At 39.1% G+C, this 25,959-nt stretch overlaps 1 protein-coding gene and 1 long non-coding RNA gene across 2 annotated transcripts in view; one reads left to right on the plus strand and one right to left on the minus strand.

Moving 5' to 3' along the window:
• Window positions 1-369: 369 nt before the first annotated feature.
• Window positions 370-11,758, minus strand: CHMP2B (charged multivesicular body protein 2B). Its single transcript, XM_079318534.1, has 6 exons — window positions 11,600-11,758; window positions 8,742-8,833; window positions 5,700-5,894; window positions 3,294-3,396; window positions 2,253-2,359; window positions 370-2,123 (listed from the first exon to the last, which is right to left on the minus strand). Exons 1-6 carry the CDS (start codon window positions 11,631-11,633, stop codon window positions 2,010-2,012), a joined length of 645 nt encoding a protein of 214 aa, XP_079174660.1. The 5' UTR covers window positions 11,634-11,758; the 3' UTR covers window positions 370-2,009.
• Window positions 11,759-15,243: 3,485 nt separating this feature from the next.
• LOC306808325 overlaps window positions 15,244-25,959 on the plus strand; it is a 38,861-nt gene continuing 28,145 nt past the window's right edge. Inside the window, exon 1 of the long non-coding RNA XR_013775966.1 lies at window positions 15,244-15,346. This is a non-coding gene — a long non-coding RNA (uncharacterized lncRNA). The remainder of the gene's footprint in view (window positions 15,347-25,959) is intronic.

Consider the following 25,959-nt stretch of genomic DNA (forward strand, 5'->3'; position numbering starts at 1 on the left):
CAATTATCCCCAATTTTGACGATTATTGAAAGGATCAACTGCACACCTCATTCAGAAAGGACACAAGCTTTGGTGTTCAACCAAACTACAATCAACCACTAACATTTTATCCCTGTGTTCTCATTATTATTTCTCCTTCAATAACACAGACCAGTACTTGAGCATGAGGTTTCAGATAAGCGAATGCAAACTTGAAAAATTTTCAAAGTCTTTACTGAATATTGAGTCAAAGGTCCACAAGCAACTACATTAAATATTATGGTGCTAATTAAATATTATGCTCAAGTCAAAGGAATATTTATCAGAGCTCATGAAGGAAGCCCAGTAACAGACAAATGTGTAAGACTAACCCTACAGAGGACAAAGTCATTGTGGAATAAAAAGCCTTTTATTAGATTTTTACAAAATAACTTGTAAAAAAAAAAAAAAATTACCCCATATTGGATATATGCAGTGTATTAACTTACACATTCCTACCCACTACCTGACAGATTCAATTTGTCCACCATTTCTTTGAAAGAGAAAGAACATCTGCAATTTTTGGCCTAAAAGCTGAGGAAGGCTCTCCTCTGAATTCTCTTTGCTGACTTCAGTCCTAAACAGTAGATGGTGCAACAACAGTAGATTCACAGGGGTTTCCTGCTACACTCTGCCTAGCAGCAAAGCTTCTCTATGAGGTTTGTTCCCCCCATTTTCCTGGTTTTGGGAGGTATTTTGCTTTTCTCTTTTTCAAGCCAAGTTGATTGTTTAATGAGCAGCACCACTAAATCAACACTGAGGGATAAATATCTCCAGCTGAGTCAGGGCTGAGGAATATCACAACATCTAGGAAGCAATAACTGGGAACTGCATTCTCATTTTGTCTTTTTCAAGTATCAACAGTTCTTATTCCTTAGAACAATGCATTTTCCAGTTAAAGCCAGAATTGTGTTGATGCAGTTCAGGGACCATAGAAAAACCTTCACAGAACCAGAATGCTTTTATTATAGTGTTTAGACAAATAGTTATCATTTATGATCCAAAATTGTTCTTAAAACTAATATTCAGATTTAGCTTATCAATGTGATCAGTTGCATCTTAGCAAACAATACTATTATGCACAGTTCTCTTCATTAAGAAATACTGTAAATATATATACAAATGTTGCTTCAGGCAAATGTCCTTTTTGCATTTCTGAATGCTTGCATCTCTCCAGCACTGAGTCCCATCAAGTGTACTGAGAGGTCTCACCAAAGCATTTTGTGAAACCTTAAAATCTTAATTATTAAGTTTACTCACCTTTCAAAGACTCATTCTGAAAGAAAATCACAAAGGTACAAGATTTATATACATAAAGGCACAGCAATTCTGTTGAAACCAGCAAAGTTACAGTACAATAGAGTTCAATCAGTGCCTTTCATGCAACAAAGTTCACTAACAAATGTAAGTCCTCTTCCAGAAAAATTAAATGCACGAGGAGTGTATCCATCCCTTCTGGTAAGAAGAATAACAAGCTATTATTTCATCAGCTCAAAAGGAATTTCAAAGAAATACATAAAATGCTTTTTCTTTCTGCCTAAATTAGCTAGACTTTCAAAGCTATTTCTCATGGAAAAAATAGTTTCCAACTAACAGCCAAGGTGAAGTTTTGTTTGTGCTAAGAGATCACAGGCTAAGAATGTTTCTATAAATAATAGTTTTGTAAAAATGATAAATATTACATAGGTGCTGTCCTAGCAAATGGCATGACCAGCCACAGAATAGCCAGTTCTAGAGATAGATCAGGAGCTGAGATGGATCTTTGAATCCAAGGACAGATGTGGACCAGGTATTAGTGAATTTATTGTAAGAACTGCACCCCTCGTTGGTCCAGAGTCAAAAAGACTCCATGCAATGGATAAAAAAAAAAAGGTACTTTTCTCTGCAACTCGATCTTCAAGGTGCCATTTCTGAGACTTCAGGGTTTTCCTAGAGATGAGTTGCATTGAAGGAGTATTTGCACTTTGTGCATGTGTCTGGAGGTGGCTCAGTTAATCCACGCCCAAGGCTTTCAGCTGGCGCTCGATCTCCTCGTCCGATATGGTGGCGGCGGGCGCTGCCGATGCCGATGGCAAACCTCTGGCAGCTGAGGGAGCCTTGGCCATCTGCAAGGACACACAAGCTTCCTTCAGTCAGAGTAATGCAGGTTATGACAAGCTGACTTTTAGAATAAACTCCTTTTTAAAAAAGGAATGTGGGGGAGAAGCACGTGAGCTGTGCAAAAATAGCCATACCTTGTCAGAGATTTCGATCCCAATCTCATCAAGCACTTGATTAACAATATCTTGGCTTTCTTCCTCTTCATCAGAGGCATCAAAAATATCATCCAGAGTATCGTTAACTTAGAAGAAAGGAAAAAAAAAAAATCCAGACTGCATTAAGTAAAAAGGTGACTAACAGGAGCTAGTACCCTCTTTTTACCTCCCCAGAACACAGCAGCAATGCCACGGTGTAATATTTCAGCAGAAGACACCTGGATGTTAGAGAGGCTTCTTACTCTGTTTTGCAAAGCCTGTGAGCACAGCTAGGCAACAACAGGGTAAGGCATGGCTGTTTTTATTAAAATGTTTAGTTCCACTGCTGTATTGCCCCCTGCATTTTAGATTTTACCATTTCTGCAAAATACCTATAGTTTCATTAAAATCCCCTTCCTCTCTTCTTCCTGCAAGTAGGTTGCAAAGTTGTTAGCTACTCAGATAACTTGTGTGAAATTGAGGTGTTTCTGTCTTGGTCAACAGAACTGTTTTGAGAGCTTAGTATGACCAACAAAAGAGCAGGGATTGGGATGGGGAGAAGACTGTGAGCAACACCAGGAGTTAGCTGACAGTGAACACATGCACTCAAAAACAAGAAACTTGCTGCCTCCCTAAGAAGTTGTTTGGGGCTTAATTTAAGAAAAAGGAGACAACCATATCATACCCCAATGTGCAGAAAGTTGAGATTATCAGTATCTAAATTAAAGCAATTTTTCAAGTCCCCTAACAGTTATGCCAAGGCCTTGAATGGGTCTCAAACCCTCTTTCCTCTCAGAATGTTCCTTCTAAAAATATGATTGTTTTGCAGAAGATGGGAAGGAACAGATTCTAGATTTAATACCTAGAGCTTCTAAAAAGTCTAAGGCTCAGCTTTCCTGCTCAGACATACATTGTTTTGTTTGCTCTACATTTTTGCTGTCAGTCTCATTAACTGTAGAAATAAAATTCAAACATCAGTGTTTTTAGGTTAATTCTCCCCTGCCAAGAGCAGCCAGCTGTCCCCTGCAGTGCAGAACTTACTCATTTCTTCAGTCATTTCCATCTTCATGTTTTCCTTCTGGAAATTCTGCATAGTTTGGAGTGTCTTTTGTGGATCCATTTTCTTATTAACTGCTTGCATTGTCTATTAATATGGAAAAAACTCTTAAATCATACAATGAGACATTAGTAAATATCAGTGCATTCATTAAGAAAAATACTTTATTCCAAATTTCACTTTGTCTCTTTACATCCCATGAGAACTGTAGAAAAGTGACAGATAAATTGTACAGCCTGCACTTTGAAAGAAATATTGCTATCTAGTGTCCTAATAGACAAACTTTTAAATGTGTACACCTTTCTTGCACCATGCCCATCCCCTGGCCTTGTACTAGGAAAAATCTGACTGAGCTGAATGAAAAGAATGGACAACATTTCCTAACTTGAAGCCTACAAACATTAAAGAAGTAAATGGCTGCAGGTTCTTATTCAGAAAGAACCATTTATTTGAACCACCCCTGGAGGACAGGCCTTAAATTGTTTCTTGATGTTACAATTTAATGGAAAAATTACTTTTCTCTGGGAAAAAAATATCTAAGTGTTGAGGAAGTACTTGTTTAGGGTGCACCTGTGTGATGGGTGGAAATCTTGCTGTGACAGTAAATAAACTTCAGCTATTTTACTACAGGTGTGCAGCACTGCCCACCTGTATGGGGTACTTCCCTCTTTCCTAAAAAAGCAAGTTACTGTGGGATATCAGAATCTAAATATAGACAATTTGAGCAATTAAAATATAAAATTTAACTATCTTTGAGAAGATAAAAGATTTGGGTAATTAAAATAGATGGTATCAAGACACTACAGAATTCCCAGAAGGTATTCTGCCCTCATGTCTGAGTTTGTTCAAAGTGATAAAGTATTATGATACTAATGTTACTAGAATTTCAAAGACTGTGCTCATGGTCACATTATTTGAATTTAAGAAGTTGTTCTGGACTTAGAAGGTGTTGATATAAATGGACATCAAAAGTATCTGCACTGATAGAGAGTTCATATAGCTTCAGAAAATAAGGGTCAGATGCACAATTAAAATAGGCAGGTAACATAAGTGGACTTTGTTCAAAATTACCAACATATATGCTAAGAGGTATACTGAAAGTACTTTGAAAGTTTTGCATTCACATATTTGCCTTGCTTGTTAAGGCAACTGATCCCATACATTTTTCACTGATGGTTTTATGAGATTAACAATTCTTTAGGCTTCCCATGTTGGTAAGGCAAAATATTGACTTTTAAAGTGATCAAAAGAATTGAAGACCTTTCTCTCCAATAATGTTACAAAAATTGTATATACCAGTATCTTCTGTGTTTCAAAAAATGTAATTTTTCTGAATGGTGGCTAAGTTTTTAAAAAATACTATTTTTTTTTCCTACTGACCTAACCCTTATAACTACTCCAGTGACACTTTGATTTTAAGAAATTTAATCCAGGATCTATCATAGATAAAAACAAGTCACCCATGTAATAATTAAAAAGCAAGACCAACTTGTTCACCTGAGTGCTGTTGTCAGAATACTGAGTAGGGTGTTGCACCTGATCAGTCAGACAAGTCCAATTTGTAAATTTGCTGCAGAGCCACAGCTCTGTATCACTGGCTGGCTGCAATCTGCCCTCATGTTGTGTCTCAAAGGCACCTGACCACCAAGCCTTTGTGGTAATTCCATTCTGTACCAAGCTGCATTGCTGTGTTTAACTGGATTTAACTTGGACTGGGATCAAAGCCCAGCTTGGTCTACAGTGATGCATACTAATTCTGCTTCCTGCACCTCAAGCTGAACAGTACTCCATGCCAAAAGCCAAATCCCTCTTTATCAATTCAGGGAAATAGGGAAAAGTTCACACCTAACTCCGAAAAAAGATTTTTCACTGTCTTATGAGATGAGATTTGGGAGAAAACTTAATGCAATACTCTTTCCTGAGAGAGCACAGAGGGAATGACAGTGAACTCCAGATTAGATTTTTTTTTTTAGGAACTTTAGATCCAAAGCAATAACCTACTTTTTTCAAAAGCCATAAAGCTATTGTGACACACTGCCTTGATTTCTAGATGAATCATGCCCTACTTTTTCCTAGTAAAAACTGCTTGTGATAATAAATACAGGCAAGGCACTGAAACAGCAGGGTTTGGGTTTTTTTCTGTACTAAGAGTTCATTGACTGGCATTAGTCTATTTTTATCATGTAAACATTTGACAGATGTCTAGCCCAAGAAAGTATATAGGTGCTATGTGGATAGATTGACCAAACAAAAATATAAAATATAAACCCAAATTATGTTTCCCTACTATCCTCACCACCCCTGCACAGCGATTTTTAGCCCTGCAGTTACCCAAAATAACACAATTTTTGCAACCATTGAACATAAAAGAATATCTTGCAGTGCCTTACTTTTGCTGTAGCTGACATAGCCCCTGCCATCTTCATCTGGGAGTTCATGACCTTGGTTTGGGTGGACATGGAAGTGACCTTGGAGCTGACAGCGTAGGTTCGATTCTTCTGCTTCCGCAGCTGCACCAGCTGCTTTGCCAGCACCTTGCAGGCCTCTTTGTTACCAGTCTTGGCCATTTTCTTGATTTCCAGTTCCTGTGCAAAAAGGTGGGAGATCAATTCCACAGAATTTCCAGTCACATAAGGACTGTAATTAAGCCTTACCATTAATAATTAAATTCAAAAGTTAAGTATCCTCTTGAATCTTTTAAGACATTTAAAGTTATATAAGTAGTTCCTTGCTTTTTTAACAAGGCTGTTTAACAGAATCAATGTCATGCTGGTATGATTTGACCACAAGGAAAAAACTCAATAAAACTGAATTATAGTGTGGTAACACACAGTTCCCCCAAAGACTTCAACTGCTGCATGATGCCACATTCACTTCTATGGGCACATTAAATTCCATATCTGGATAAGCAGCTACAGCTCAAAAAAAACCCAAAAAAGTGAAGGAATTCTGATTTCAACTACTAGTGCCATGACTCTAATCAACTTTGATTTCTTGCAATTTAACATAATTCATGTAAGAAATGGAGAGTTCTTTTCAGCACTTTTTCAGCCTCAAGAGAACCTCACAGGCTTTTTTGGGGAAAAGTAGATAAAGGTAAATGACCAATAATTATAGGCTCTTCACCCTTATAATTTAGCTGGACTTACATCATAATAAAAATAGTATAATTTAACATGTGCTTATGCTGTAAGGGAGACACTTCTGTCTTAGAAAAAACCAAACCCCAATCTGTCAATTCAAAGAGAAATAACAATCTGTTTAGCCCAGAGGTACTAGGAAAAAGCCTGGCACAAATAACCTTGTCAGCTGGGATTCTTCAAAGTGTGCCTTCTAATGTGTGACTTGGTAATACAAATTTTGCAACTACTTTTGCCTTTCCAGCCTTTTTAAGGAGGTCTTACCCCAGTGGCTCAGTTTTCTGCAGATGTCCATTTGCCCATTTTGATTTTTACCATTAAGTAAAAACAGCTGTTAAAGACCAGCTTTCTCTTGGATTTTTCAGGAGAATATACCTGCTGTAGGTATGTAGTTGCTTGACTTTATGTGCACTGGTAATCCAGAAAACTGCACACATGAGAATCAATGAAAAGTTAATTCTAGCCACCATGACATGCAGAACAGTCACCTTTACAGGCAGGTGTAAACTGGCCACTGCATTATCCTGACTACCACTAAAGTTCATAGTTAAGTTTATTACAGAGATGACTCTGGCACAAAATTCTAAATTTCTAAAGGGTATGTCATACACACTATTTTTAATCCAGGAAGGTACAGAGTGGCAATGAAGCAGCAGGAGACTGTTCCAATGTTAGAGGCCTGAAATAGAAGTAAAGCTGTGCTCTTTGTAAGTAGCTCACAGAAGCTACAGAAAGTCCTGAAACATCACCAGAATATTTTTCCTTTTTTTTTTTGTATCTAAAGTATTGTGAAGATTGGAGAGATTAGTCTGCACCCCATAGTTTTAACAGCAAATGTTTGAAAACAGGGATTTTCTCAGTAAGTTGAAAGACCTACATTTATAACCTGATTTTTTCAAAGCAAAATACAAACATTGCTAAATAATTGCAGATAATCCACCTGTAGAAATCAAACCCTATATACAGATGGTTTTATTCTTAATTTAAAAGAATATGGGTAAATTTGGTGTGTATTATCTGCTTTTGAGAGGTCTGGGGCAAGCTCATTGAATCAGTTATGTTCTTCTGGGGGAAAAAAATCAAAATTCACATAGTTATATCAGGTTACTGAACTGAAACAGAACTGACTGCATACATTGAGGTATTTTTATCCATAGAATTAATATAACTGTATAACTGGGTTTTCTCAGAGTAGTACCTTAAAATTAAAGGGAAAAAAAAAAGGTCTTTCTAGAGAAAGCACATAATGAAATGTTTTGAGATTGACTGATAAACCCCTGATGCTTCTTTACCTCATCTGACACTGAAAATTAATATTTATTGTCTATTGCTTCTCTCCAAGAGCAAATTTTAACTTTTTCAAAGACATATTTCTCTGCTCCTTTTTTCTTTTCCTCATAAATCCAACACTTCTGAAACCACTTAGTGTGGTAAGTAATCAACACTTCAGCCTGAACATTCACTACAATTAAGGAATATCTGGAATATTTCATACTGGAAAAATACCTTATTTATGAGCAACCTATTGCATCTTACATGTCCAAGGCTTTCAGAAACAGTTTCTCTGATCTTTTAGTTTATTATTCCCAGCTCTTGGTATTCGTGCAACCTGCTGCCATGAACCACCACCTCCCTAGCTGCTGGAATGGGCTGGATTATCCCAGCTTTTCCCACAGTCTGAGCATTCTTCATGCATCAAACCCCACCATCTGGCACATCCATTTCTCCTCTTATAGTGCCACACAGGTGCAGCATTCAGCCACTGAGCACTTGAAAGCTCACACACAGTATATTCTGAATACATCTTAATTTAGGCAAACAGTCCTACTATTATTAGCTAATTTTAGGGAAGTTCTATCTGAATGAAAATAACAACTCTATGGGGTACTCATGATTTCTTGTGTTTTTTCAAGTACTCTCTCCCACTGGACAGTCATGGTAATGTGACAGCACTTCCTTTAATTTTTCTACCACAAGACCACTAATTTACAAACCTTTTAGAAAAAAAACCTTCAGAAGGAAAGAGAATGCTGGGAATTGTAGGGAAAACCCAATGTGGTTATTTTATCTAAAGGTATTGTTTCAGGACTTTCCTATGTCAAAGGCTGAGAATCACTTTTAGACAGTAAATATTTTCCAACACAATTTTAATAACTGAGAAAGGAAAAGGAGAAAACAGTTTTGGTTATTTTTTTTGTATTCCATTATGCCTTGATTTGTATCTTTAAAACCTCTCAAGTTTTCTATCGTGTGTGTTTTAAAGAGCAAAATAAAATTCCCTGTCATACTTACCAGTTGTTTTTCCTGTTTTTCAAGTGCTGCTCTATCTCTGCTTATAGCCCTCTGTGTACCTCTTAACTCTCGATTTTGCTCCTTTATTATATCTGGAAAGAAAATATTGACAGCTGAGTAAAGTTTTTCAATACTCCACAAACATCTGCTAAGCACCCTACAGCCATGCAGCATGTTTGACACCTCTTTGTTCAGAGTGAAGTGCCAGCATTTCAGATAAAAAAATATTAGCAAAATATAATTTGTATACAATATCACTGTGTCAGCAGCGTGGGCTATATCCTGTTAAAAATAAAAAAGCTGTTTTACCTAGGATGTTCCTTTGCACTATAACCATAGAAGAGCCTTAACCTCCACAGTAAAATATCTGAACACACTTTCCTCCAAGTCCAGCACAAGTCCAGCACTATCATGGCCAGGCCTAACTGCAGCAGGTAAGGCAGCTGGAGGAGCCTTGGTTATGAGATCTCAGAGCTGGTGAAGTTCCCAGCTCCACAAACAGTGAAAATAATTCCAGGTGCAAATCCTGGACCCTGCTCTTTTTTATCCTTATTCTGTTCTGGGAGAGCTTCTTCTCCACATCTGTGTAGCCCTTCTTCAAGTCAGTCTATAAAGCAAAAATGTTTGAAACTTTTCAATCAGGAGATGCTCAAGAACAGTAAGGAAGGAAAGTGAAGGCCTTTACAACAAACTCCAGTCTGACAACTGACACAGTGAGCCAAGTTTAACACTGTCTTTAGGTGAAACCTATCATCCTTCATAAGAGTTTTGTGCACTATACTATTAAAAATAGCAGACTGGTAACATCCTCTTATTAAAGCAAGTATTATTTACAGTCTAGGCATCAGTCAAGCTAGTTGCAGCTAACTTTTGATAAGATTTACAGCATGTGCTTGGGTGATTCACCTGGGCAAAGGCAGAGCTGGACGTCTGCATGTGACTCAGCATCCTCTGACCTCCACAGAGGAAAGCAGTTATTATCCAGGAGAGATTCATCTATTTCTACTCCATGTCTGCACTTTGGGTGGGAGTTCAAAAGGAGAAGACTGTCATAAAAACTTTAGAGCTCATGAAGGATAAATTCTAGAATCACAGGCTACCCTTTTCATTTTTTAAGGTTTGAGGTATTTTTTCTACAAACGGTGAGAAGCAGTTGCATTCTTCATTTCCAAAGCCAGAAATACTATAAAACATCAATTGCTGAAATTATTTCAACATTAATAGTTTTGAATCAGAAAAAAAATCCCAAACCTTTAGTGGCATTTTAAAAACAGAATATACACTTCCTCTTCCAGCCTTGCTGAAGATTTGCCCAGTTCTTGAGCAAAGAAATATACATTAAAAAAAAAAAAAAAACAGTGTGAAAATGACATGTTATTTACAATGCTACTACTGCTCTGAGTACTACAAAAAAATATCCTTGGGAGATGCAGACTTTTCAGTGGACAATAACTAAGAACTGAAAGATGGCACAGAATATAACTGCATTCTTCACACCGGCAAAACAGCAGAGAAAATCATTCTGAAAATGCTACAGGCAAGTAATTTTGAAGGTAGATAAATGTATATTACTTGCACAGCTGCACTTGGTGAAATTGAAAGAAAAAGCTTAATAGCTGCATACAAGACTGGCTTTTCTAACTACACTATTTAAGAAAAATCCTTAGCATAGTAAGCAAGAGAGGTAGGAACTTCCAGATGACAGCAACAATAACAGTACTTAGGAGATAATAAGGGTAAGCATGATCCTTATTTCTGTGGTTTAGGATCCTCCACAATGGCTTAAATTAAGGACAGCAATAAACTGGAAAAAACTATCTGCAGTTCCAGATAGATTTTGTAAGAGCAGTTACATTTGTTTTTAGAAGTGAAGGCCAAGATGAGAACTAGGTTCTTGTTTCTCTCTGATAACCGAGCAGACAGAGTATGGCAGGTTATTCTGAGACAGCCTATGCCAATAGCCACTCCTGTGTGTCACAATGCCGTCACACACACCAGGGCAAGGAGCAAGCATTCCTTAAAACAGGCTGGACGAGACATCCAGCAGGGCTTGACCTGGCTCCCGCAACCCCTCCTTTGGCACGGGAGCTTGGTGCCAACTCTCCTTCCTTCTGCTGGGGAGAGCCAGGCGGGCCCTGCGCGTTCCCCTGCGGTGACACAATTGGCGGCTGAGCAGCGTCACTCTGAGCGAGCCCTTTTCAAACCCAGCCCCGCCACGGGCACCAGCACGGCACAGAGCCCAACCGGGCCACGGCGACGGGGAGAGCGGAGCATCGCCCAGCGGCCTGCGGGCAGCTACGGCAGCTCTGGGGGATTTGCTCTGAGGTTATTCCTGATGAAGTTTAAGCGTTTTGTTGTCAGACTGGCTGCCACGAGCCAAGAGTGAGTTGTTTGCACGCCCACAGGGAGCCCAGGTCGGGGCGGGGCAGCCTGGCCGCGGCTCCCGCACAGCGGCACCGCTCGGTGCCGGCTCCCCCTGGGGCCCAGCAACTCCTGCCGGGCCTGTTTTGTTTCCCTCGCTGCTCCTCCTGCTCCTCCTGGCCCGCCCAGGGCCGGGCCCGGCTCCCCCCGCCGCCGGTGAGTCGGGAATCCCCCGCTCGCTGTGCCAGGCCCGGCCCGGCCCGGGACTCGCCCCGATCCGCCGGTGAGTCAGGGCGGGCGGCCCGGGGCCTCCCGCTCCCCTCCCGCTCCCCTCCCAGCTCCGCTCCGCCGGGACCGGGGACCGGAGCCGCGACCCCCGCGGGGTCCCGCTGCCCCGGAGCCCCGCCGGGACCAGCCCCGCTCCCGGGGCCGAGCCAGGGCTGGGGGCGGTCGCTGCCCCGGGGAGAGCGGCGGGGCCTCCCCGGGCACCCACTCACCGTCCACGGTCTTCTTCTTGAAGAGCGAGGCCATGGCGGCAGCCGGACCCCCGCAGCCGCCTCGGCGGGCTCCCGTCGCTCCTGCTCCGGTGACCAGGAAGCGGCCGGGCCGCGATCGCCCGCCCGGCTCCGCCTCCCGGCGCTGAGGGGCGGGCGGGGGCCGGGCGGGCTCCGCGCTGCGCCCGCCCTCGCTGCGGGCCGGGCCGCCCTGTGGGGCTGCGATGGGGCAGCGGGAGCGGCTCCGGGCTCGGCTTCTCTCCCACCCCGCGGGGCTCCGGGCTCGGCTTCTCTCCCACCCTGCGGGGATTTTGTGTCTGCCCGTGTTTGGCCGCCCCGAGCCGCGGCAGGGGCGCTGCGGGACCGGCCCTGCCGTGTGGGGACGGGCGGCGATACCCGGCTCCCCGCTCGGTGCTTGGGTTCTCTTCTTGTACGTGTAACTTCTAAACATTAAAATGAAAACATGTCAAAAGTTAATTCGGCAGCGCGGTGCTCCTGGGGTGCACCGCTTGGTCTCGGAAAATACAACTTCTCACTGATTTTAATGTGTCCCTTTAGAAATCAGATCGCGTGTACACTGATACTGTGGGAATTCAGCGAGCTTCTGTAGGGAAACCTGGTGCGTGGGCATGTGGAGGGATTTGGACACAGGTCACAATTAAACACACAATTAAACACAATTAAACACGCAATTAAACACACAGTGGGGTCGCTGTTCGTCTGTGACAGATGAACCGTGGGGTTCGGGATTTTTTTGTTCAGGAGCATCCTGCTCACCCCAAGCCATTGCTGAGTCTGGAGAGCTGACTACACATTAGTTTTCTTGGATATGCTTTTGTCTCAGGGTCACAAGCACCGCTGTGCACGAGAGTATGGAAAAAGGAATAATAATTTTCTTGGGTTTCAATATGTAATTACAATCCTTAATTTTTAATAAGGTAGTTTATAACGTAGCTGTGGTTTCATCGTTGGTGATTACCTACATATGCATCATGCCCTTAGAAAATAAAAAGAGAACTTTTATTAAAAAAGGCAGGGCTGTAGGTTTGAATACCAGCTAGATATAACTTCACTTACTTTGAAGTGTTGGAGATGATTATGTTAATGTGCAAGGAAAAAAAAGAAGTGACTGGAATGTAGTAATGCATTTTGATGGCTAGATATAAATTCAGCCTGAGAAACAATTGTAAGTTTATGGCTGCAGTACCCTAATAAACCACCCTTTTATAACCTTGCATGGAGAAACAATCTATTAGAATATTGTAATAGCAGTGTAAGGATGTATGTGGACATGGGAAGGTACTGACTATGTGCTTGCTGTCAGTATTCCCTGATTTTCTGAAAACACTGATTTTCTTGCAAATAGCAAGTTTTCATTGTTTTGCATGTGGCCCTTTAGTTATTTTTCACTGATTGTTCTAGGCTGAAATCCAGACCATGTGTAACGACATAGATACTGTGGAAATGCTGTCTATGAGGCAAGGTAAATAAAATACACATTAGAAGTTTATTCCTGCCTGTCTGTACTCTTTGTTAGGTCAGATCAGTCAGACATGGATTACTAAGTAAGACTGAAATCCTGGTTTTGAAAATGCACAGATGAGGGGGAGGAGAGCACTTGCAATTTAGATTCAGATCCCCACTTTCCTTGAGAGAGAGGCTGGGCAGCTTAACTACGGGGTACTCTTAAATTGTGCTAATTAGCTATGAGACCAGAAACGCATTTTTCCATAATATTTCTTCATGAATGTTTAATTGTGATGAGATAAACAAAGATGTCCATAATAGGCTTCATGGCTGCAATAAATACAGTATGTCTGAGCTATTGCTTGCCAAGACTTCCTTTTCTGTGTTTTAAGCCTGAATGCTACTTTACATATTGATAGTAGTGATAAGAGAAGCTCTCCAATTTATCTTTTAAATTAATAATGCTTAAGTATCAGTGTTTCTTTTAGATTCTGACTTGGTTCAGGATCTGATCACCAATCAAAATGTAAAAAAAAAAAATTACCTTAGTTCTTTATGCTACAGACATTTTAAAAATCAATGAGATGGAATAAATAACCTTTCCTTAGTGACTGTATGCAAATATCTCTAGCAAACCAAAGCAGGGACTCTGTATTTTCTGTTTATTGGATTTAGAGTGAAACTGGGACACAAAAAACTGGTTTAGCAGGATAATGCAATATCCTGTATTCATTTGAAAATGGAAGCCTTCAAATCAAGGTATGAAAAATGTGTGGATAACAAAACCAGATTAAAGTTGGTGTTCGGTGTTCCAGAGTTGTATTTAAAAAAACAGACAGGGAGGAATGTTTGTTTTTAGAGAACTAGATAAGCTATTCTAGCATTGGTGCACTGGAGTATTTAAGCACATAATTAATTTAAACCAGGTGATGAGGCTCAGTCTGCTTAAATCTAAGCATGTTCAGGTGGTCAGATGAAATGGCTGCTGTGAAGAGACCCTGAAAAGTTGGTGCTTTCTATAGAATAGTAGATAAAGTGTGTGATTTGACAAAAAAGCTTTTCCTGACCGCATTCTTGGGAGAAAAAAGGAAAGGTGAGTTTTCAGAAGTGTGAGTCTTGAAGAAGCTTCTGAGGTTATGTTTTAAGTCTTTTTAAGATTCTTTGTCTGTTGAATGTTGCCAGTCTTCTCTCTCATTTTCTAGTATGAGCAAAACACTGGAAGTGAACTTTCATTGACAGCTGAGGCAGACTGTCTTGGGATGCTTTGTGGATTATGACCCAAATTCAGCACTGTTTGATCTATTCTGGGCCTGTCTAATTCCTGCTCTGCAGATACAAGGAAATTAAATGAGGTTGTGTGTAGTGAAGAATGAAGTGGCTAAGTTGAAAATTACAGAGGTCTGAGGAAGATAAATGTATAAATGTATTGCTCTATGAAATGCATGGCACTTTACGTGTGAAATAAAGTTATGAGAAGTGTCTTTGGTGCCTCAGCAAGTGACCACTTTCCAAATTCTGCAGTGCTTTACCTTATCCTGGAAGAACTCCATGGGAATCAAACTCCTTAGTTGTGTAAGGGTTTGGGAGATTGTGCTGGAGGTTCCATGACTTTGTACCTTATCATGGGAAGATGGGCTGAGCTAGGAAGGGAGCAGGGAGAAAATTCCAGATCCTAGTGAAGCTCTGGCTGCAGTTTACCCCAACATCTGGAACTGCAGTGGCACCAGAGGGATGTTGTGACTGTGTTAAATGTGGTGGTGATGGTGTTAAATGTGTGGCTCTGCTGAAGTCTGGCAGTAGGAGTGTGCTCTCCATGGTGGGCAGGACATGGAAATACAGAGGCACAAAATCTGGGAGGTTTAGAAGAAGGTGCAATAGAAAGGAGCAGGTGAGAGGTGATGGCCAACACAAAACCAGGGTATAAATATTTGAAGAGTAAGGAATTGGAAGTGGTAGAAATAAATTAAGACAGCCCCAGAAAAGAAGATAGAGAACGTGAAGAGGAGTGTTTGGGGAAATGCTGTGGCTGTAAGATGGTGGAGGTTTCCTCCAATGCTGCAGTTCTAGAGGGTTCAAATCAGTTCAGATTCATTTGTCTGCTTTGTTATAAAATAAATCACTTATTTATTTGTGCAAGTGTGTAAACTGTGTTTATACAGCATATCTCACCCTCATCTTGCAGATTAGACAACTTTTCAGCAACATTTGTGGAATGCTCATGAGAACTGAAAAATACCTCATTTGTAGGAGGAAAATGGGCAGTCACATCTAGCAAACACACAGGTATGAAATAATTTTATTTTCAGCATTTATAAAAGTTATTGAAATAGATTTCATAAGAGAAAATTCACTGTCTATAAATAATGCCCATAGTGAATTGCTCCCCAGTAAGAATAATGCCACAATGAAGTGGCACGGGGGAAGCAAGGAGAGGAGCCAGTCCAAACATCAGCCCATAACATTCAGTAAGCTAAAGATCAGTGGATTGCCTATTTGAAAATAGCTAATAATTCAGAACATTTTATTAAGTGTGTTTTTATTGATCCAGAAAAATATAGAGGAATGTGGTGAATCTGAAATATATGAGAATGTTTTGCTTTCCATCTGTTCACAGTTTAAGTTGAACTGGGCATGGATGTGAAGCACAGTGTGTACTGTTGGTCTCATTCATAACTTAATTGTTTTTTGCTTTTTCTGCCTGAAAAGAGTCAGTTTCCAATAGATTGCTACTCTTCTAAGCCTTACACCACACAAGGTGCAAGGGGTAGAGGCAATTACACATTTTAGGTGTGTAAGCATGACATCTATGGAGATTGAGATTGTCTTTTTATGAGAGAGTGTATTTGTGATGTGCATGTTTTGCTTGATACTCTGCTGAATTTGCTTGACAGACCTATGAATAAATAAAAACCAGCAATAAAGAGTTGAAGGAAAACTGCAGTGCCTGAAATGTGAAACGTTCTTCCAGTTTAGTGATCTTTTAGTGAACTTGAAACCTTGAACATATAAAGGATGTTGTCTCCATCTCTTTTTTTTTTTTTTAATTTTTTTTTTTTTCTTCTCCTAAATGCATTTATGAACAATTCTGGGGGTGAAAAATCCCAACCCAAAAAAATTCCCAACAACAAAAACTGCCTAACTCCCTCATCCTTAATATATAAGAGGGTAGCAAGTTTTTTCTGTTGCACAGAGTTAGCCTAACAAAGTAAGATAATCATGTATGCAAGAATACACATTACTTTGAGTCACTTTCAGCATCTTCTTAATAAAGTAAGAGTACTTTGAACTGTTTATTATGTACATGAAGTTCACTACTTTGTGAAGCCCCCTAAAAGCCTACCCCCTCCTTTCAGAAATCTGGTCTTAATTATCACCTTGATTTGTGCTAATGGGACACTTCTGACTTGCAGGTTGCATCTTTTATAACCTTCACATCTGATTACAAGGTTTTTCCTTCGTGGAAGAGTAAAAGCTTCACTATAAAATAGTGCCATTACTTTATACAAGCAGAGTCAGTTTTGCTTCAGTAATCAAGTACAGTAGGAAATCATTTTTCTGTAGGGCATTCATGAAATCAGAGGTTATACTTTTAAGAGCTTTTGCGTGCAAATATCATTTCTTTAAATGAGTGTTCCTAGGGAGAAAAGGAAATCCAGGCTAGCAACAAAATAGGTAAATACTGTTAGCATTTTATCACAAGCTTCAAGACTTCCTCAAGGCATCATGTTCAGAAAAAATGGAGTAAGATATTATGGGGAGGATATTTATTATTACAAACTGCAAAGTCAACAGGGACTGCTAAATGTTCTTGCAGTTCTAATAGCCTATCTCATGTTAATTCTAGCCCAAAGCTCTGTGACTCTTTATTTGCAGAGATAATGGGGGGTAAAACTGTATTTTTAGTTTAGCAGTAGATTCCTCCCAACCATGGAAAATAAATTAGGGAGCTTCACAAACTAAAAATGATTTGGGCATTGGAGGAATTCCCAGCAATAATATACAAGACTTATTACCCTGGGTAGTTAGAGGGTCCCATATGTTTATGGCTGATAGTAGTCATTTTGATGGAATATTGCCTCAGCAACTTGTTTTCAAATAATTTGCCTGTAACCCAGATCTGTTGATCCTAAGAGAAGATCGTAGGATGCTAAGAGAAGATCTTTTTTGTAAGGTTATTCTTGTTTGTACTCCCTATATGTCTCTTAAATAAAATATAGTATATTTTGCTCAGGAAAAATGCTGCATTAGTGGTCAAATTTCTGTATTTAATTTAGCTAGAGTCCACTACACATCAAAGATTAAAACATCAAGGCTTGGGTTATATAGATTCAGGTTTGAGAACATGTGTGCATTTTTGTGGTCTTTTTAAATTAAGAGAAACTTGAGGTAGTTCTTCTAAAATAATGTCTAAAGAGATGATCTTTTGGGGTTACATTTGTTGAGGGACATTGTGAAGATATTCCTGCATCCATGTGAAGATGAAGTAATTTTACTATATTTACAAAAGGTAACATTTCTTTCAAAGATAAAGGGAGTAGAAAACTATCTCTTAAAACTGGAAATATCAGTTCAAGGAACTCTTATCTTGGTCTTGTTGTTAATGATTTATACTTTCTCTGGGGTTCAGAATGCTTGTCATTTACACTGTCCTTTGGGTGCAGCTCTAGCTGCCTATGGCCCAATCCAACAAAAAATATGTTTGGGTCCTCTCTGACAAAAATGTATATAAACCTCAAAGTCACTGAAATCTGCTCTGAAAGTGTACACTGCCAGAAAGATATATTTTTATATTGCATTGGACCCCAAAGTGTAATAAAAAATGGCTTTTTTAAAATTTTTTTTTGGTAGTTTTATGACCAGCAAGACAGCATCAAGCAGTTTATTGCAGACCTGGTTTATGCCTTGCAAGAGAGCAGTGTAGTAGACCCTTGTGCATGCTTTGTTTTCAGCCCCAGCACTGGTAGCAATTTCGAATCTCATTTGATTTTAGTTGCATCTATGCTCTCTTTGTTGTCTGTGTGAGTGTCAGTATTTTAAAAGAATTAAACTAATGTTGTTTTTGTTGTTTAAAAAGGCATTTAATTTATTTTTGATTAGCTGAAACTTTATTTTTACATCATGTTTAGCAGTTTCTTACTTAACCCTCTAATGTCATTGTCACTTTATACAGCTAGGATAAAACAAATCCCATTTCCAGGGGTGGGGAGAGGCACTCAGCCACATGTAAATGAAGATTCAATCCTGCAAAGCCAGGAAAGGCATTTGAGCACATTAATTTCAGCAAGAATTCGATGCATAATCCCTGTAAAAGTTAATTGGGATATGTTGGTAAGTGAGGTAGCCAGGATCCATGGAAGTGTCAGTATCCTTCTGGGAGGCTCAGCTGTCACTGACTGAAGAGGTGTGAGCAGCCTCTCCTTTGCTCCTACAGCACCAAGTCTCCTGAGCTGAGCCTTGGAATCTCATTAGATCCTGATGCAGGGAACTTGTCTGGCTCAACCTTTAAATTGCTTCTGGAAATGTGTCTTTCTTTGCCTTTGAAATGAGCAATGTGGCAACTGTTTGCTTAAAAATATCATCATTAAGTTCACTTACTCCTTGACTCTGATAGAGCTGTAGTTGCCAAAAAATATGTGAGACAGTCATGGACATGGTCCTGTTTTAGAGGGAGAACATGGACCACAGAGGGTTCTGATGTCCCAGTCCCTTAAAGTTGTTCTGAACCCCTCAAGGGGTTGATCCTTCTTTCAGCAGAAAAGTCCTTTTATCAGGTCTTGTATTATTTTCTGTGGAGGGGATCTTGTGGCTGGGGAAATGCAGCTGGCTGGGAAGTCGGGGATGAGAAATGTGTGATTTGCTTTTTTTAAATAAATAAATATATACATATATATATATATATATATATATATATATATATATATATATTTGGCAGCGGTGATTTCTAATTGTAGCTGCTCCTGGGAATTAGATATTTTGGTTTAAAGAATAATCCCTGCTGTATACCAGGTATTTTACAAGACAGTGACAGAATTCTGGCATGGGCCGTTTTAATCAGACTTCTGCTGATTACATCACTTAATAAATGAGGTATTTCATTATTAAGTGCTTGATCAGAACCAATGAAATTTGTAAAGTTGGTCAAATTCACTAACTCACAGTTTAGCTGTCACTGCAGCATAAATTACAAATGGTTCTTGTGATTTTTGTTGTCATTTGCATTCATGGAATGCCTTAATAAAGGGAATAAAAAGAGGATTATCATGCACTTTCCTCTTGTAGAGAAAGAGATGATACAAGTGCATCAATTTTGTCTCACTTATAAATAGCTCCCGGAAATAGTGGCCTATGAGGGAATAGGGCTGATTGACTCATTCGCTGTGAATAATTTAGCCTCAAAGATTAGCATTTTTCTACATGTATTATCCATGGAGGACTGAATTCATCTATTTGTTATTATAATCTCCCATTTAATAGTTTATGAATTGCTGTCTGAATTTTTTTGGAGATGTGCTTAATTCAGTGCTTTGTTGTACGTGCTGTGTGATGGTCCTCTGAGTCATCTTGACAATTTGTGAGTCCTCGCTGGAGGACTGGGACATTCAGCTAAGAGAACAGTGACTGGGGCCACAATTCTTTGTGGCCACATAGGGAGATGAAGAGGATTCGTAAGCCAGCATTTTTTAGGAAATTATTGTCATGATGGGGGGGGGGTGAAGCTCTTCAGACTTGCAATGGTTGTGAAGGTTGTTTAGCAGTGATTTTTTTTTTTTTTTTTTTTTTTTTTAAATTCAGTTTTGTGCAAGACCTTGCAGGGAACAAATTCCCCTTTCCTGAGAATGCAGAGTAGCATGGGGTCAGTGTGGGACTGGAATGTGAAGCCCATAGTTCCAGCTCCCAAGCAGGAAGCACTGCATATGGAGATAGTTGAGAGCTCCTGAGGAAGGTGTGTCACAATGTATTTGCAATGGACACTCACCTGTGTGAGTAAAATTGTAAATTGTAATTGTAAATATACAGACATACAATGTATATGTGCCTCAGTTTGCCCCTCTTACTCATTTCTGTCTTGTTTCTCAGCAGCAAAAAGTAATAGTAATCCTTTCCCACTTCTTTCTCAAGATTGTTGTATTTTAGTCCACTTTTTGAGGTGCTCGGAACATGTTGACCATTGGTATGGAGAACCCAACATATCAAATATTGGATTGGCAGGGTATACTAACGAGTACCAGGAGAAATTAAAGTTATAATCACACAAGCAGATATACAAAGCCACTGAATGTCAGTTTTATGCATGGTTACAATCGATGTCAGAGCTATAAGATGTTGTATAATCAAATAATTTATTAGGCACAGCTGGTTAACTGCTTACAGCAAAACAACCTGTAGCTTAATTGCTCCTTCTATTGCCCTGTTTTTCTGCATGGTCCTTCTGGCCCCAATACTCAAAGCAGAAAAACCCTGCCTTAGGCTTCCTGAGAGTTGTGCAAGACACTGTGGGTCATAACTCATCCATGTCAAATTAATGTTGTTGTCATGGGGCATCAGTGGCATAATGAAGGGAGAATAAGGGCATTAAGGAGAGTTAGTCCTTCAATAGAACTCTCTTCTAATTGCATTGATATGCTAAATAGAATTGTATCTTTTTGGGGATTTTTTTCCCTAAGAAATGATGATTTTAAATAAATATTTTGAGGAAGAGATGTGAACCTTGTTGTTTTAAAGTATAAATAATTTGTTTGTTTCCATTCAAAGGGGAATAGTTCTATACATTTAGAAATGCAATAAGGAAAGTCACTACATGCTATCCATTCTCAAATTCCTTTTCCTTTAAGGTAATTTTTGATGAGTTCAATTATTTTACTCTATAAAGTACAAGGATAAATGTCCTGCCTAACCTATATTCTGCCATGGCTGTTTTTCATTTTGTTTTCAGTATATGCAGCTAGGTAGATGAAGAATACTGATCCTTAGTGGCTTGCATGCTTGGGGATCACTTTGAAAAGAACCAGGAATGTCCTTGATTGTCAATGAGAGAATTTGACAAATAGTGCTTCATTTAATCCCTGAAAACTTTTACATGCTGTGTTGAATTTTCATAATAATCACCTGATTAGGTGCATGAATCTATTGCAGGGACAAGAGATGTTCAGTCAAATAAGACTTGTGTCTTCAAGTTGTTAATTTATCATCACAAACTGCTCTTCAGTCCTATGGAATAATGATAAATAGTTGCTTATTCCTGTTTTGAAGATAAAACTTTTTCCTGCTTTACTTATGTCCATGTGTGAAGTTTATGTCAGTTTAACTTTAGCCTTCACCATTAAATATTTCAGATTGTGTGAATAGCTCTGGTGCTAGATACTGTTGAAAATGTATTCATAGGTCTTCACACTTTCTGTCTTCATGTTTAGGAACAGTGATTTCACAAACTAGTAAATACATAAGGGCAGAAATAAACTGTAACTTAGTGTATCAGGTAAAACTCTGCTTTTCATTACAGTTTTCCATTTTTCTTTATGCAATGATCAGTCCAATTAATTTATACTAATTCAATGTGACTGTGAGTTCCTACTGCTTTGCAAATACACCACTTGGAATGGGAATTTCTTCTGCTACTGAACATTGGGATTCCCACATTTCTTGTCTATGCTGCATTTCCTAGCCTCCCCTGTAAGACTTTTGTAGACATTTTAACTATGTGGAAGCTCACTCTCTGTGCAGACCACTTAGCTCCCTTTTTTCTCATGTTTTGTTCAGCTCACATACATGTCATGGCAGGTTCTCCAGGGTAATTTTTAGGACATATCACTTATCACTATCTTGTCTCTGTAGAACTAGAAGTGAGGAGCTGTGAATTCCATCTCAGCACATCTTCAAAAAAGCCCTGAAATTTGTTCTCATGCCTACTGCTCTTACAGATGTGTCTGACTTGAAAGAACATGGCTGTGACCTTGAACGTTTGGTGGCTTCATAGTTTTCAAATATGCATTTAAAGGAAAGGAGAAATAAGGTGAAAATTTAGTTTTCTGGGTTAAACTGACTTAAACTGCTGAATCTGTCTAATGTGCTTTGTAATATATTGGTCTCTGCTCATTTCTTCCAAGATAAGTAGCTGGATTCACTTTTATTCTTGAGAGGTCTATTTGTTTATTTTAACAAAGGGCAAGGGGAAACTGGAAAAAATATTCCTGTTCATTTGCATAGTGAGCTGTAAGTGGAGTGGTTGTATCAGGAAAAAGGTAAATATTCTCATGTAACTCTTTCCAGTATATATCCAATTTGTTGTACAGGTGCCTCAACAAATTTGAGGCCTGTTTCTAGCACATCCATGAAAAGTCAGTCAGAAAAATAAGCTGTGGTGGTCTTAAATTGGTTCTGTTCAACACTTTTCTGGTAAAATTCTTATGATGGCTTCTAAACAAAAAATGGTTGTGAGCTAGAGCAAATGAATTGGTGATGCATACAAAAGGCTGTATGTGTGTTAATTTATCTGTGTATTTTGTGCAGCAAACTGAATGGCAATATCAAATGTATAATAATTTTCCTTTAGAGTATTCTTCTTTATCTTTGAACTTTTCTCAGTTGGGGATTGGGTTTCCCTGCTTTTCTAAGTACTTTACCAGATTCCAAGGAAATTGAGCCATAAATTTCTCACAACTCTTGGCCTTTATCCCTGTTCCCAATTTTAAACAGGATGATTGTTTGTAGAGTGCTGAACTCTGAGTACCAAGAACACAGCTCAAGTAAAAAATCACATGAAAGGGGAGAAAATAGGTTAACAGGCTATAACTAATCCTGAACAACAAACATTGTGCTTGGAGATATTTAGAACTTGTTTAGAGAAAGCTCAGGGAAGTAAAGAAGATCTAGAGGAAACAAGCTGCTGCAGAGGGAGGATGGGGCCACATGATTCCTCCCCTTGCTGGTATCAATGGATGTAGGAACAGTGTGATATATTCAGCCTGCTAACATTTGCATTACAAATGCTTGTACTGGGTTTAGAAAAGACCTAACAGATTGTCATTGCCCAGAGCACTGGCATTACACTGATTGCTCCAGTACAACACAGGCTGGTAAAGTTTTTCTTAACCCTTGTGCTGCCTCCATCCAGCTTGAAATAGAGTTGTTTGCCCAGTTAGCTTTCCTAGAGGAGTGCACATTTTTACACCCAGTCAGATCTGGATAAAACAGATCTGGATAAAGCAGATTAAAGCTCTGTTAATCACTGGCATCTGGGATATTGCCTGCTTTGAGATGTGTGGATTTTCTCAAGTGCTGGAGTAATAGATGATGCACAGCTCACTCAGAGCACTGCTGAGATTGCACCCTGGGCTGGCAGCAAGATGAAGTATTATGCAGGGCTTTTCACACATTCTGTGTTTCTTGTATTGTCTCCAGTTTTCTGAAGGCTGTGGCAATAAAATTAACAGCCTTTTTCATTTATGCTTTTGTTAAAATGCTGCCATTTGGTTTAATTTCAGTTGTTCTAATTTAGATTGGTGGAAGCTGGAAGAGAATCTTGTCCTCTAAATGAATACATCTGGAATCTTGTCCTCTAAATGAATACATCTGGAAAATTGTGAGGGTTAGTTTTGTGAATATTTTATTTTTAAAAATTCTCCTGTAAATGAAAAAAAAATCCTAAATTTCATTTGTCTTGAAGTTCTGTACCTAATTTAAAAGAAGTGAATCTCACAAATTTTGGACTTGGTTTTTGGATCTAGAACCATAGAATGGTTGGGGTTGGAAGAGACCCTAAAGATCATCTCATTCCAACCTCCCTTCCATGGGTAGGACATCTTCCACTAGGCCAGATTACTCAAAACCCCATCCAACCTGGCCTTGAACACTTCCAGGGAAGGTTTTCCTGGAGCCTTCACATCTCCAGGCTGAACAATCCCAAACTCGTGATTTCCAACCCACTGGAGAAAAGCAGATTGGTGTAGACAAACATCCATAAACCACAAGAGGGGTTATAAAAGTTATCAATCACCTCAGCAAAGCTCTGACAATTTAAAAAACCCCAAACCAACAAACCTACCCCAAATCAACCTCTTTGTGTTATTAAGTCAATGAAAGTAACATTTTATATTTGGAAAAAAAAAGGTTTTAAAATTGATGTAGTTCTCAATTTAACCAGTTAATCAGTGTTTTGCACTGTGATGTCATCTTGCATTTAAAACTGATTATATTACCAAAACCCCCCTCTGCATCAATGTATAAAGTATTCTTAATATTGATACAAGTTGTATCAAGCAATTAATATATGATAGTCTGCAACTAAATGTAAATGTCCTAAACGATTATTTGAAAGAGGAGTATAAAACTTCAACATTTAGTGGGCAACTAACAAGTATTTTGAAGGAAAGGCACAGAATTAGCCATTATTATCTGGAAACCACTGTCTTTCTATAAAAGATCTGTATGACATTTGAAAAATGGCAGCTTCAGAAAATTACTATACAAAACTATTTCAGTGCAGCAGAAACAAAGTTTCTGCTTGCCAGCAAGACATGAGGTCTAGTTTCATGACTGGGCAATAACACATCCAAATTAGTTTCTTATTTTATTCAGGTGTCCTTTATGGAGTGTATCATCTGAATGTATGAAAAGAACCTCATAGGTACTCTAATCAATCTCTTTTTCAGGATAGAAATATCTCTGATAGGTTGGTATCTTATCTAAAGGAGTGTCATTAACTTTTTTCAGAAGGTATTATTTTATGGGGGCTGTTTTTTTGGCTCTTGGTGTTGCAGTCTATCATTATTAATTAATTAATGACTTGCACAAAAAATCTTCCATAAATATTCTTTGTAGAAGACAAAAGGATCTAACATGAATGAGTTTCAAAACATGGTGTGAAAGAGGATGTAACAGCATGGTAAAAAGAAATAGCATCATAAAGCTGTGTTCCAGAATTTGTGCAAATGTCCTAAGCAATAATAAATAGGATTTTGAGGGGGAGGGATGGTCATTGTATCCTTTTTATTATCTCTCAGATAAATGAGCTGTTTCTGCAATTATCTTGCCTATTTCATCAACTTAAAACAACCTTTCATTCTGAAATTTTAGAGTGGGTTTTGGCTGAAAGAAAAGGGCAGATTTGTGATTATCTAAATCACAAAAAGACATAATATTTTATTAGTTTTGGCAGCAGTACTCATGTATGCAAGCTGTAGCACAATCTATGGTATTTGTCACAGTAAAATCTAATTAAAAATTAAACTAAGCTATGGCATTCAAACTGCTGCTGGAGAGGGGGGATTGGATTCTATGGGTCTCTTTGTACATATGTGTGCTGCTGCCTTTTTTTTTTTTTTCCTGTGGCAGCCAAGCAGCTTCTGCCTGAGCTCTGAAATGTGCTGGTCTGCAATCAGAGCAAACACACAGCCTGGCCTTTGGTTTGGTGTGATCCTGGATAACTCCAGTGATCCCAGACAACATCTCTGCCCAGGCATTTTCAGTGCTCAAACACTGGAGCCCTGTTTTGTTCTCAGTGTTACTCAGCACCATCCTGTTGAAGATTTAGACATGCAAAATGGGGTTTATGTGATTTTCCTAGACAAGAGCTCAGCCAAAACAGCTGAACCACCCACTGTTGGGATTGCTTTACTCTAGGTCACTGAGAATGGCAGCAGTAAATCTCATGTTTTGCTTTTGCATAGCAAGAATGACAGCTCAGTGCAATGTTTTCCTGTACAGGGTGTTAGTCTGGCACATAAATGCACTCCTCTTCTTGATGTGCACCAAAGGCTTGAGACAGGATTACAGGAGCTGAATAAAGAGCAGGATGCAGCATGGTTTGCTTTCACTGACAAATGTGGCTTGTGCTAACTGTCAGCAGGGCTTAGAGAAAACTATCTTTTAAGTCAGGACTCTTGTACATACATAGTAAG

This window comes from Erithacus rubecula (genome assembly GCF_903797595.1).
Source record: "Erithacus rubecula genome assembly, chromosome: 1".
NCBI lineage: Eukaryota > Metazoa > Chordata > Aves > Passeriformes > Muscicapidae > Erithacus > Erithacus rubecula.

What these genes read in the sequence shown, in the direction of transcription:
- CHMP2B (XM_079318534.1), bottom strand. Translation starts at nt 11,633, where the DNA reads ATGGCCTCGCTCTTCAAGAAGAAGACCGTGGACG. An exon ending in AAAAACAGGAAAAACAACTG is followed by an intron (nt 5,895 to 8,741) that starts GTAAGTATGACA and finishes CTTTTTGCACAG; the next exon opens with GAACTGGAAATCAAGAAAAT. An exon ending in GGATCGAAATCTCTGACAAG is followed by an intron (nt 2,124 to 2,252) that starts GTATGGCTATTT and finishes GTGTCCTTGCAG; the next exon opens with ATGGCCAAGGCTCCCTCAGC.